Below are 12,968 nucleotides of genomic sequence, written 5' to 3' on the forward strand. Positions count from 1 at the left end.
TTGCTGTAGATCTGAAACTAACACAACAATGCAAATCAACTATACTTCAATGAAAAATATACAGAATTTTTTTTTTAAAAAAAGTTGAGTTTAGGTCTTACTCTACCACCTGTTACCCACAGAATCTGTAGCCAATTGCATAAACTCTTGGACCACAGTTTCCTTACCTTGGTAGATGTGTGATATAAATTTAAATAGTTTAAATGAATAGTCTTTAAATAATACCTTAAAAATTACTTTTGTCTATTAAAATCATAATGAATAAAATGGAAGATTTGGAATTAACTATATTTCTGTGTACAAACAACTGACTATATTGCAAAATGTATTATTTTAAAAATGGCTTGTAATCAATATAAAATTGAAAGACTTAGGAATTTTTGAATTACATGTTTTATACACTATCTTTTACCCACTGTCTTCTGAATAAAGCTCTTGGAGTTTAAATGTAATTCTCTCTGATCAAGTTTAATTTTTTGAGCACTTGCTGTATCCCTAGTACTTTTCTAGCTCTTTTCAGTGAGCCCCTCTAACTAAGGCTTTTACTTTCTAGTTCTTAGGGATTTATTAATCTGTGTTTTCTTTAGGCACTATAATTACTCTTACCAACATTGGAACTCTCAGCTTTTGAAGAAATTTTGAATTTATAGTGTTTGTGATTTTCCTAGTACATTCTATTGAAAATACTGTATTTTATTCTTTATTTCTGGGAGAAGAAAAAATATTATTTTCATGGGAAATATTTGCAAATTTTTGCATCAGAAAATATTTTTCAGTATAAAATTAGTTTTTCAGTGTCTCAATGTCGTTGATAAAATGCATTTTGGGTGGCACTTTAATGTATTAGTTTTTTTCTTTTACTAGAAAAAGAAACGATAACTAACATTTTTCTTATCCTTTTTATTAGGGTAACACATTAAGAAAAATACTCCTGAATAGATACTTTAAAGGTGATTATGCAGTCTGTATGAACGGACATCTCTCTGGAACCTACTGCAAATCTGCACAAGGAGGAGGCAAGATTTACCATCTTTCTCTCATTTTTGGATTTTTATAACATATCTGCCTGCCAGTGTTACTCTAGTGTTTTACTTAAAGTAGGACAAATATAAAAAATTCATTTAGGAGTTCCCGCTGTGGCACAGTGGGTTAAGAATTCAACTGCAGCAGCTGTGGTGGTGGCTGTAGAGGCGAGAGTTTGATCCCCAGCACCATGCAGTGGGTTAAAGGATCTGATGTTGCAGCAGCTGTGGCGTAAGTCACAGCTGAGACTCAGCTTCAGTCCCTGGCCGGAGAACTTTCATATGCTGTGGGCATGGCCATTAAAAAATCATTTAAAGAGCACTATTATCTATACTTACGGTTAAGGAGAACAGACATGTGGTTGCCTAAGGGGAAGGAGTTGGGGAAGGGATGGAGTGGGAGGTTGGGGTTAGCAGATGTAAGCTCTTATGTATAGAATGGATAAATAACAAGGTTCTACTGCATATCACAGAGAACTATATTTGATGTCCTATGATAAATCGTAATGGAAAAAAATGTTTTTAAAAACATGAATCACTTTTCTGTACAGCAGAAATTAAGACAGCATTGAAAATCAACTATATTTCAATCAATCAATCAAGAGACAAATTATCAAGAAATAAAAAAAAAATTTTAAAAAGAAGCATTATTGGAATTCCTGCTATGGCTCAGCGGTAATGAAGCCAACTGTATCCATGAGGATGCCGTTTCAATCCCTGGCCCTACTCAATGGGTTAAGGATCTGGCGTTGCCGTGCGCTGTGGTGTAGGTCGAAGACACAGCTCAGCGCTCACGTTGCTGTGGCGGTGGCTGTGGCCTAGGCCATTGGCTACAGCTCCAATTGGACTCCTGGCCTGGGAACCTCCATATGCCACCAGTGCGGCCCTAAATAAAAACAAAACAAAACAAAACAAAAAAAAAAAAAAAGAAGAAGCATTATTATTAAGTGTAGCAAAAAGAATAAAAAATCCTGCCATTTGTGACAACTCAGATGGACTTCAAGGGCACTGTGCTAATTGAAATAAGTCAGGCAGAGAATGGTGAATACTATATGCTCTCACTTGTATATGTAAACTAAAAACACCAAACTCCCATCCAAGGACTGGGAATCTGGGGTTAACAGATGCAAACTATTGCCTTTGGAGTGGATAAGCAATGAGATCCTTCTGTATATCACTGGGAACTACATCTAGTCTCATGATGGAGGCATGATGGAGGCGGATAATGTGAGAAAAAGAATGTACATATGTATATATGACTGGGTCACTTTGCTATACAGTAGAAAATGGACAGAACACTGGAAACGAGCTATAATGGAAAAAATAAAAATCATTAAAATGGCAAATAAATAAATAAAATACTGGGCACTCATGAAATAAATAAGTAAAAACATCAAACTCACAGAAACAGAGATCAGATTTGTGGTTGCCAGAGGCAAGGAGTGTGGAGTAGGGAAATTAAGTAAAACTGGTCAAAAGGAACAAACTTCCAGTTATAAAATAAATAAATCCCAGGGATGTAACATACAGCATGATGACCATAGTTGGCAATAGTGTATCGCATATTTGAAAGTTGCTAACAGAATGGATCCTAAACATTCTCCTCACAAGGAAAGCCATTGCCTTTATGAGATGATCCATGTTAACTCATCTTAAGGTAGTGATCGTATTGCAATACATATATCAAATAATTATGTTGTACACCTTCAGCTTAAGTAATGTTATATATCAATTGTAGTTCAATAAAACTGGAAAAATAAGGGGAAAGCACTATTAAAAACCTTTGTACAATTTGGGGTTCATAAAACAATGGATTTGAATGTTAGAATTAATTTTGCCTTTTGACAAAGGTGTATTTATTGATTTTTTTTTTTTAATCACAGGAAGCTTTTCTGGACAAGATTCAGATAAGATGGGGATATCCATGTCAGATATTCAGTGTCTACTGGATAAAGAAGGTGCATCTGAACTTGTCATCGATGTTATAGTAAACACCAAAAATGACAGAATTTTTTCAGAAGGCATTTTACTTGGCATTGCCTTGCTCGAAGGAGGAAATACACAAACTCAGGTACTTGCTTTACCATCATGACTGGTTGTTACATTCTGTTATTTTGTATTTCTTATTGACTTGTCATAGAAACCTAGGGAAAGTGATTTTTTTTCTCTAAGCTTCGCATGAGGATCTTCCCCCCAAAACCCAGCAACCTTGTATCACATTTTCCTTATAAATTTATTTGATTTGCTGTAGAAACTAGAGAGCTTCAGGAATTATTCAGTGAAGCAGAACCTTCCTTCGAAGCATCCTTTCTAACTTGGTACCAGAAATTCTGGTTTGCTTAGGGAAATCTCAGGCTGACTTTCAGCAGATTAGAACAGCACTTTGACTCATCTAAGAATTCAGTGTAAAAGAACAGGAATTAAATACATTAATTAAATGAGATAAGATGTATACACTCCTCACAGGATATAGCATTAAAATAGCTTTCGATAACATTCACCACCCATCTCAGCTCATCCCCTCTCAGATACCTGTTTAGAATTTAGAACAGCTGTCTTTCCTCGTTTCCTCAAATCTCCCAGTGCCCATTTCACTGCTGCCTCAGCCCAGGTGAAGCTTTCATTGCTATGGGAAGAAAAGAAACATTTTTTTTCTTTTTTCTTTCTGTTTGCTCATTCAGCTCAGGAGGGGTGAGTTGAAAGCCATCGTTCATCTATCTATTCAGTGCTCCGCTCCAGAGAGCAGCACACTCACTTGCACACAGGATCAGACCGCTGTTTCCAGAAGGCAGACGTTTCACTCTGAAACTCCTGCCAGGTTGCCCCTGGACTCCCCCCGCCCCCAACCCAAAGGCAGAGCTCAGGGGTGATCTCAAGAGCAGGGAAGTATCCCCAGAGCACAGTAACATCTTCCCAGCCCTGCTGCCCACGAGCCTGGCACTTCTAGGTTTGCCTTGGTCAGGAAGGAAACAATGCATATGAGTAACTGGAAATTCCAGAATCCATTTCCCCTATGCATGGAGGGGAGATATACAAGCCACATCTGATTAAGTATTCGGATGTTTTTCTTTATTGATCCATCAAATACAGTGAACAACATTGGTCTATCCAACAGCACATGGCTTTAGGAATAAAGTCTTTGTGAACGGCGATTGTCACAGTGAGCAAAAAACAACCCCCCAAACACTGATACTTCTCTATTAAAAAACAAATCTTGAAAAGTCTCATGGTAGTAAAGCTGGAGCCCAGATTGCTCTGAGCAAAGGTGGGAAAGGGGGTGATGAAGGGATCTGGGTGGGTTTTCTTGGAAATTGTCTTGTCTTCTACAACAGATACTCAACTGAGACTTTCCTTTTTTTTCTTTTATTTTTTGACCACACCCACAACTTGTGGAAGTTCCTGGGCCAGGGATGGAACAGCTGTAACCAGAGCCACAGCAGTGACAACACCATATCCTTACCCCATATCCTGAGCCACAAGGGAACTCCCAGCTGGGACTTTCTACAAAAATTATCTAGGCAACTACACAATGTTTAGGCTAGACTCTCCAGATAGGAGTGAAGGTTGTAGGGGATGTTTTTAGATAGAAGCAATCCTTGAGATGACAGTACTTTCTAGATTCCTGTTCTGGGCCACTGAGGGTCACCAGATGAGAGCATTTTTCACCCTCTCTACTCCCTACATTTATTTATGTCCTTGTATTGTGGAGGCTAAGCCAGCTTCTATCAGAAGCTACACATTCCACTCTTAAATTCCTGACAGGTTGTTCCCTACACCCCTTTCACTTTCAGTCTTTTTTTATGGATGTTTCAGTAGCTGTCACTCATAACTTTTTCTTTCTTTTTGAAACCTTTTCAACTTAGGTCTTGGGATACCACCCTCCTCTCTTCCAGCCTCTTGCCATTTCTTGTTACCTCCTTTGAAAGCTCTTCTTCCTCTCTCTCACTCTCTCTTTTTTTTGTTTTTTTTTTTTTTGTTTTTTGTTTTTTTTTTGGCTTTTTAGGGCTGTACCTACAGCATATGGAAGTTCCCTGGCTAGGGATTGAATTGGATGAGGCATGGGATCTGAGCCTCTTCTGCAACCTGCATCACAGCTAGCTCACGGCAACACCAGATCTTAACGCACTGAGGGAGGCCAGGGCTCGAATCTGAATCCTCATGGATGCTAGTTGTGTTTGCTTCCACTGAGCCCCAGCGGGAACTCCCTCTACTTAACTCTTCGACCCTGACATCTCCCAAGTTTCTTTGGGCTCCTCTCTGTTTATGTTTCTTGCTTCCAAGCAGTCTAAATCCTTCTCTTTAAGACTTCTGCCAATATCTGGGGATGGGGAGGGGAGTTACATTCTCACAGTCTCCTTGGCCTCCAATGTCTTGCTTTCTTAGTTCATGGATTGTCTGGCCGCCTAGCTTCTGTAGTACTGAGACAGAAATCTGATTCTCTTCCTTCATTTCTATAATGATCAACTTATATGTTCAATATACTTCATTAAAGATTGATTGAGGGGACGAGAGAGGAGGTGGTTATATTACAACTTCAAATTGCATGCTGATACCTCCTAAATACCAGGCACTGTCCTTCATGCTTTCTGTGTTTTAACTTGGTTAATCCTCGAAACGATCAGTGAGGTAACTTGTGTCTTATCTCATCTTTCCAAAGAAGAATCTGGAATATCCCTAAACTCATATAGCTAGTTAGAGATTGAAACTCGTGCTATCTGGCTCCAGAGCCTGTGCTCTTAACGACTATAAACATCTCCTGTCTCAAATGTCCTTCTGCCTCCTCACTCCTGGAAAGTTTCACTGGTTGATCACCCTGCATGACGCCAAGTTTTATCCATCTCGCTGGTTCCTCACTTCATTTCTCTTCCCTGTCTTCTCATTTCTAGTCCCCTACCCCAACACACACCTCATCCTTGGAAGAAAATCTTTCCTCTGTCACATAGATCTGTATCTGTCACCCTTGGCTTCCCTCCAAAAAAACCTTAGAGTTTTCCCCTTAAACCCTGAAGCTTATGGAGGTGGTTTCCTAATCAAAACCCAGCTCTTTCATGAGAGATGTCATTAGGCTTCTTGTCGAGATTATATGCATATATAAAAAAAATACTGTTTATTAAAATCGTTTGCTTAGCTTTGTAGAACCTTGGTTTTAAACAGTGTGGTCTATGTAAATAATCTGTTATTTTGAGCTTAAAGGGTTATTTTATAAATGTAGTGATTTAGTGTCAGAGAATCTAGATTTAAATCCTCACTCTACCACTTACTGCTGATATGATACAGGGCAAGTCATTTACATTCACCAAACCTTATTTTACTGATCTGTAAAATGGAAACAAGAAGACTCTCTGTTCGTCACAGTTGTATGGAAAGAATCAATGAGATATAATATATGTCAAGGAACATCATAAATTATAAAACTTTGTTTTAATAGAACCACAGAGTTCTATAACTTCCTCATTAATATATAGGAATTCCCTTCCACCTTCTAACCCCTTTATATTGAAAATATTAGGGTTCAAGCATCAGTTTAATTTATGGGACCATAAATGTCTCTGAATGCCGCATTTATCCTTTGAATTAACAGAACCAGCTTGACTGTTTCACTGTGGTTGCTATGGTTACTGTGGCTTTTTGGCCTGCTTCCTTGAGTTGCTGCTAGCCCTCTGCTTAGAGCTTCCTCCTCGATGGTCTGAGGCTGACTTTTAAGACTTCATAAAACACTTTGTGACTATGCATTGCCCGTATCAGAATGGAAGGACACACATCCATTTCAAGCCCTGAGGCCATTAGAGCCTCCCCTCCTAGGTCCCAGGACCTATGAGTCATGGTTTCAGGCATTCTTTCAGGGAAGTCTATCTGCAGGAGCCAAACTCCCCCAGATTGGCTGCTTAGATTTATTGGATTATTGTCTATTCTACTTGATCTGGAAGTCATTATTTTTTCAAATGTTTTCTTCACATTTTTTCTCATCAAGGTTGTATAATTCTCTTTTTATCAGTGCAGTTACTTGAATTACTATCTCTATTAATTTTTTACCTTATTTCTCGTCTTTGTGTTGTGTTGATCCCATGGCTTTAGTCATAATAACTTACAGTTTCTCATCCAATGCGAATCCTGTCTTCTGGAGAGTATATCACCTTTCTCATCTCCTGCCTTTTCTGGATACTTCCCTAAGTCACTAAGCAGACAATGATTAGGGCAGATATGCTCAAGGTTCAAAATTGGGTGTTCATACTTTGGATGTTGAATCCTTTCTATATCATTATTTACTCTACAGAATTCATTTTATGCATTGGATGGTGGGCTTGTCCTACACCCTATGCAAAGCCATGAGGCTAATAAGTACCAAAAGAACTTAGCGCTTCCTTATCAGTGGGCTCCTGTGAGTGAGGCTGCCATGGTAACACATGTGCTATAATTTCGATAAAGAGAAAAATAACTTTGTAAACTCTCAAGTACACAGGATGATCATCAGATTAGTGGTTGTTTTCCACGCTAATTTACAGAGTCATTAGGAAAGAGATTGTGGTTGTTTTTCCTGGTGGTTCTTCATAGCATGGTGTCTGGCACATAGTAGGCCCTCGATAAATATAAGTTGAATGAACACATGACTTTATAACAATATAAAAATTAAGGGACTCTTTGCATACAATGTCTTACAGTGCCCTTGTAAAATTTTAAAACAAATAATCAATAAATATGAATTAAACCACATGAAGTTATGCTGAGTTTTGGTGGAAAGTGCTAGGCAAATACAAACTGTTATTAGTACATAGTAAATAGTACCAGAAACTAGCAAAGCTGTCAATTTATGAAATAATGATGGGCAGCACATTAAATGTGGGCTTTTATCCATAATGCTTATGTTTATTTCAAATATGAAAACACTATTTTTCTAATGTTGGGTATTGATATCTTAAAATGTGTTTTCTTGCAGTATTCTTTCTACCAGCAGTTGCATGAACAAAAAAAGTCAGAAAAATTCTTCAAAGTTCTCTACGACCGAATGAAGGCTGCTCAGAAAGAGATAAGATCGACAGTGACAGTTAATACCATAGACTTAGGTAACAAAAAAAGGGATGATGACAATGAGTTGATGACATCTGGCCCACGAATGAGAGGTAAAGAAATCATTGAGTATTGGGAAGTACAGAGTGAGAGAAAAGAGGGTAACACATTTTTTAGACCTCACATTGTCTTCTCACTTATTTTAGTCTAATTATCCTAGCTATGCCTCTAAATATGGAACTCCATCCTTGAATTATTGTGGTTGTGGGTTGACCTTGAAATAGCTCTGTAGAACCAACCTCAAACAAGGGTTATAAGCACAAAGCAACTAGTGACATGACAAAGTTTGATTTCATGATGGAATTCATGGTAAAGAACAACTGCCCAGGAATTCCTGTTGTGGCTCAGTGGAAATGAATCTGACTTGTATCCATGAGGACACAGACTCGATCCCTGGCCTTGCTCAGTAGGTTAAGGATCTGGCATTGCCATGAGCTGTCGTGTAGGTCTCAGATGTGGCTTGGATCTGGCATTGCTTCGGCTGTGGTGTAGGCCAGCAGCTACAGCTCCAATTTGACCCCTAGCTTGGGAACCTCCATATGCTGCAGGTGCAGCCCTTAAAAAAAAAAAAAAAAAAAATTTAAAGAAAAAAAAAGCAACTGTCCAAACCTTCTGAATGTTCACAAAATTTAACACTGTAAGAATAGAAATTATAGCACTAAATTTGACACGAGATTCTTGGTGTAATAACAAAGTTATGGGTTTAGTCAATACAAATCACAAAAGTATTAACATTTTAAAGTTCACCCTCTTTTCCCACCTTCTTGTATTCAAGGACTCTGAAATTTTATATTTATCAGAAAGACTGGAGCCTTTCTAAAACTGGCTAGGCATTAAGATCTTTTTTTAATATCCCAGTGCAAATTTAATTTTTTTTTTTTGTCTTCTGTCTTTATAGGGCCACACCCGTGGCATATGGAGGTTCTCAGGCAAGGGATCTAATTGGAGTTGTAGCCACCAGCCTACGCCACAGTAACAGCAATGCCAGACCCTTAACCTACTGAGCAAGGCCAGGGATCGAACCCGAAACCTCTTGGTCCCTAGTCAGATTCGTTAGCCACTGAGCCGTAACGGGAACTCCTGATTGTCTTATTTTAGTTCATACATATAAGAATACTGCTTTATTTTCAGTAAGAGATTCATCATTACATTTAAAAGAGGGAATGAAAGGGCAATTAACAGAAGCTTCTTCGGCAACATCCAAAGCATACTATGTGTACAGAAGAGAAATGGATCCCGAAATAGACATCATGTACATGGGATCAGAAGCAGGAAACACAGTGGAAAAGTCTGCAGAGGAAGTAACCATGAGTCCTGCCATCACCATCATGCAGCCAATTCTGAGATTCCTTCAGTTACTTTGTGAGAATCACAACCGGGAACTGCAGGTATTGGTTCTGTTTTGTGTGAAAGCTGAGCATACAGCCTTTGAGGATACGTAATTAAATTCAAATAAAACCAGCAAGTGGTCTTGGGGAGACAATAAAAGCAAGAGTTCTCTTCTGAAATAGGGAGAAACGTTGAAAAAGAGAGGGAAACTCCTTTATGCAGAAAAAAAAAATCAGGCTCCCACAGTATCATCCTTGGCATTCTCACCTCCCATCTTTTCAGCTTCAGAGGGTGTTACCTAGTCCTAGAACTCTGGGATTTGTTGTGTAAAGTCACCTTTGCTTCATCTGTACCTTTCATGGTTTTATAAGACTATGAGGGCTTTCACCATTTCTTGACTGAGGATACAAAGTATGTTTCTAGGTCTTTGTTAGAAACAGAGTTAATATAGAAGAGGTTTTTTTTTTTTTTTTTTTTTGCTTTTGAAATATAGTTGATTCAGAATTATATGTTAGTTTCAGGAGTACAGTAAAATGATTCTTTTTAAAAGTTCTTTTCCATTAAAGGTTGTTAAGAGGTAATGAACCTATTTCCTTGCACTATGCATCAAATCCTTGTTGTTTATCCATTTTATATGGTAGCATGTATCTGTTAATCCCATACTCCCAATTTACCCTATCCTCCTACCCCCTTCCCCTTTGGTAATCATAAATTTGTTTTTGAAGTCTGCAAGTCTGTTTCTGATTTTGTAAATAAGTTCATTTGTATCATTTTTTTTAGATTCCACATATAAGTGATATCATATGATATTTGTTTTCTCAATCTGCCTTATTTCACTTAGTATGATAATCTCTAGGTCTATCTATGTTGCTGCTTATTGGACTAATTCATTATTTTTTTATGACTGAGTAATATTCCAGTGTATACACCACATCTTCTTTATGCATTTATTTATTGAATGGACATTTAGTTTGCTTCCATAGTGCTGCTGTGAACATTGGGGTGCATGTTATCTTTTCAAATTAGAGTTTTCATCTTTTCTGAGTATGTGCCCAGGAGTAGGATTGCTAAATCATATAGTAACTCTATTTTTAGTTTTGCAGGGGGCCTTCCATACTCTTTTCCATGGTGGCTGTACCAATTTACATTCCCACCAACAGTATAAGAGTGTTTTCTTTTCTCCACACCCTATCTAGAATTTATTTGTAGACATTTTAGTGATGCCATTCTGACCAACGTGAGGTGATACCTCATTGTAGTTTTGATTTGTATGTCTCTAATAATTAATAGTGTTGAACATCTTTTCATGTGCCTATTGGTCATCTGGATGTCTTCTTTGGAGAAATGTCTATTTAGGTCTTCTGCCCTTTTTTTGATTGTGTTGTTTGTTTTTCTCTTATTGAGTTGTATGAGTTGTTTGTATGTTTTGGAAATTAAGCTCTTGCCAGTTGTATCATTTGCAAATATTTTCTCCCATTCCATAGGTTTTCTTTTAATTTTTTTGATGGTTTCCTTCTCTGTGCAAAAGAAAACTTAAAAAATTGATTAGATCCCATTTATTTTTGCTTTTATTTCTTTTACCTTGGGAGACTGACCTAAGAAAATATTGCTATGATTTTTGTCAGAAGGTTTTATCTATGTTCTCATTTAGAAGTTTTATGGTATCATGTCTTATATTTAAGTTTTTAAGCCATTTTGAATTTTTTTGTGTGTATGTAGTGTGAGAGAATGTCCTAACTCCATTGATTTTTGTGCAGAAGAGGTTTTTTTGTTTGGTTTTTTTTTGTTTTTTTGTTTTTTTTGTCTTTTTGTTGTTGTTGTTGCTATTTCTTGGGCCGCTCCCGCGGCATATGGAGGTTCCCAGGCTAGGGGTTGAATCGGAGCTGCAGCCACCGGCCTACGCCAGAGCCACAGCAACGTGGGATCCGAGCCGCGTCTGCAACCTACACCACAGCTCACTGCAACGCCGGATCGTTAACCCACTGAGCAAGGGCAGGGACCGAACCCGCAACCTCATGGTTCCTAGTCAGATTCGTTAACTACTGCGCCACGATGGGAACTCCCCAGAAGAGGTTTTTATAACAGTGTAGGTTGGATATCTTTGTAAATGACTATAATCCTGGTCTTCCATCTTTTTTGGTACATTTTCCTTTGTCAAATAGATGAACTTAGGGGTGTCCAGGAATTTTGGCCCCCCTGTTTGGGGCATAATTCCTACATACTTCTTATGTCACCATGGCAAAACCACATGTAAGGTGAGATTATTTGTAAGAGCACATATCCAGTTTAGAGAGACAGCAGAATTTGAAGTTGTGTTCTCTAGCAAGCACCCAGAGTGCAAGTATTCTGAATTGGTGAGATATGGTGGATCATTTTAGATTGGATTGAATATCCTCCAGGGAGATGAAACCCTCAGGAATTAATGAATGGCAGAAGCCATGAGTCTTGTGGGCCACCTCACTTCATCTAGGAGAGGGCTGCTGCAGAGCTGCCATCAGGCAATGGTCAGGGGCTTTACCTCCGGAAGGAAGATGCTGGATATGTGCCCATGTGCTTATTCTGACCCATGTGGGTCTGTCTGTGTGGGAAGTAGATATTTTACTGATAGGAATGTGGGATCAAACAATTTGAAAAATGCTACTTATAAAAGAGTTGTGTTTTAATAAGAATAAGTGATAGAATCATTCGCAATAGCTAATGTATAGAAGCAACTCATGTCCCTTGATTGATGGATGAATGGATACACAAAAAGGGGCATATAAGTAAAATGGAATACTATGATAAGGCCTTAAAAAGGAAGGAAATTCCAACATGTGCTACAACATGGATGAGCCTTGAGACATTATGCTCAGTGGATTAAGTCAGTCACAAAAAGACAAATACTGTGTGATTCTATGTGTATGAGATACTTAGTCAAAGTCATGGAGACAGAAAGTAGTTGTCAGGGGCTAGGCAAAGGGAGATTGGGGAGCTGTTAATAGCTGTAGGATTTCAGTTTTGTAAGATGAAAAGAGCTCTAGAAATGGATGATAGAGATGGTAGCCCAACATTATGAATATGTTTAATCCCCCTGAACTGTGTGCACTTAAGAATGGTAGAGGTTGTACATTTTATGTACATCTTGCCATAAGACAAAAATTAGGAAAAACCACAAATACAAACTGACAGAAAAAAATGAATTCAAATAAGTAAATTAAATAAATAACAATAAGTAATAAATTAAAATAAAAAATAAGTTACTCTCTTTGCTTACCCTTTCATCAGGTTTACTCCTTGAAAGAAATTACTCTTAACAGGTTGTGTTTCCTTCCAGAAATTTTTACATACATTTAAGTATATTGATCTGTACATGTAAACCTTTAAAACACACACACACACACTCAATGTAATACTCCTCCACTTATATTTTTCATTTAGTAAAATATCTTCTTACTAAATTATTTATTACTAGATTATATTTATATCAGTACGTATTGAAGTACCTCATTTTCATAACTTTGCTATGTTGCAGTCTTTGGATGGATGCATAGTTATTTATTAAATCAGTCACAT

General features: G+C 37.8%; 1 protein-coding gene across 1 annotated transcript in view; it reads left to right on the plus strand.

Annotated features, from left to right (window-relative positions):
* The window catches only part of ITPR2 (inositol 1,4,5-trisphosphate receptor type 2), a 520,896-nt gene that overhangs the window by 353,609 nt on the left and 154,319 nt on the right, over nucleotides 1-12,968 (plus strand). The window contains exons 38-41 of the mRNA XM_047787348.1: nucleotides 908-1,016; nucleotides 2,906-3,093; nucleotides 7,957-8,140; nucleotides 9,219-9,475. Coding sequence (XP_047643304.1) covers nucleotides 908-1,016; nucleotides 2,906-3,093; nucleotides 7,957-8,140; nucleotides 9,219-9,475 — 738 coding nt within the window. The remainder of the gene's footprint in view (nucleotides 1-907; nucleotides 1,017-2,905; nucleotides 3,094-7,956; nucleotides 8,141-9,218; nucleotides 9,476-12,968) is intronic.

The sequence above is a fragment of the Phacochoerus africanus genome, chromosome 7 (assembly GCF_016906955.1).
Source record: "Phacochoerus africanus isolate WHEZ1 chromosome 7, ROS_Pafr_v1, whole genome shotgun sequence".
NCBI lineage: Eukaryota > Metazoa > Chordata > Mammalia > Artiodactyla > Suidae > Phacochoerus > Phacochoerus africanus.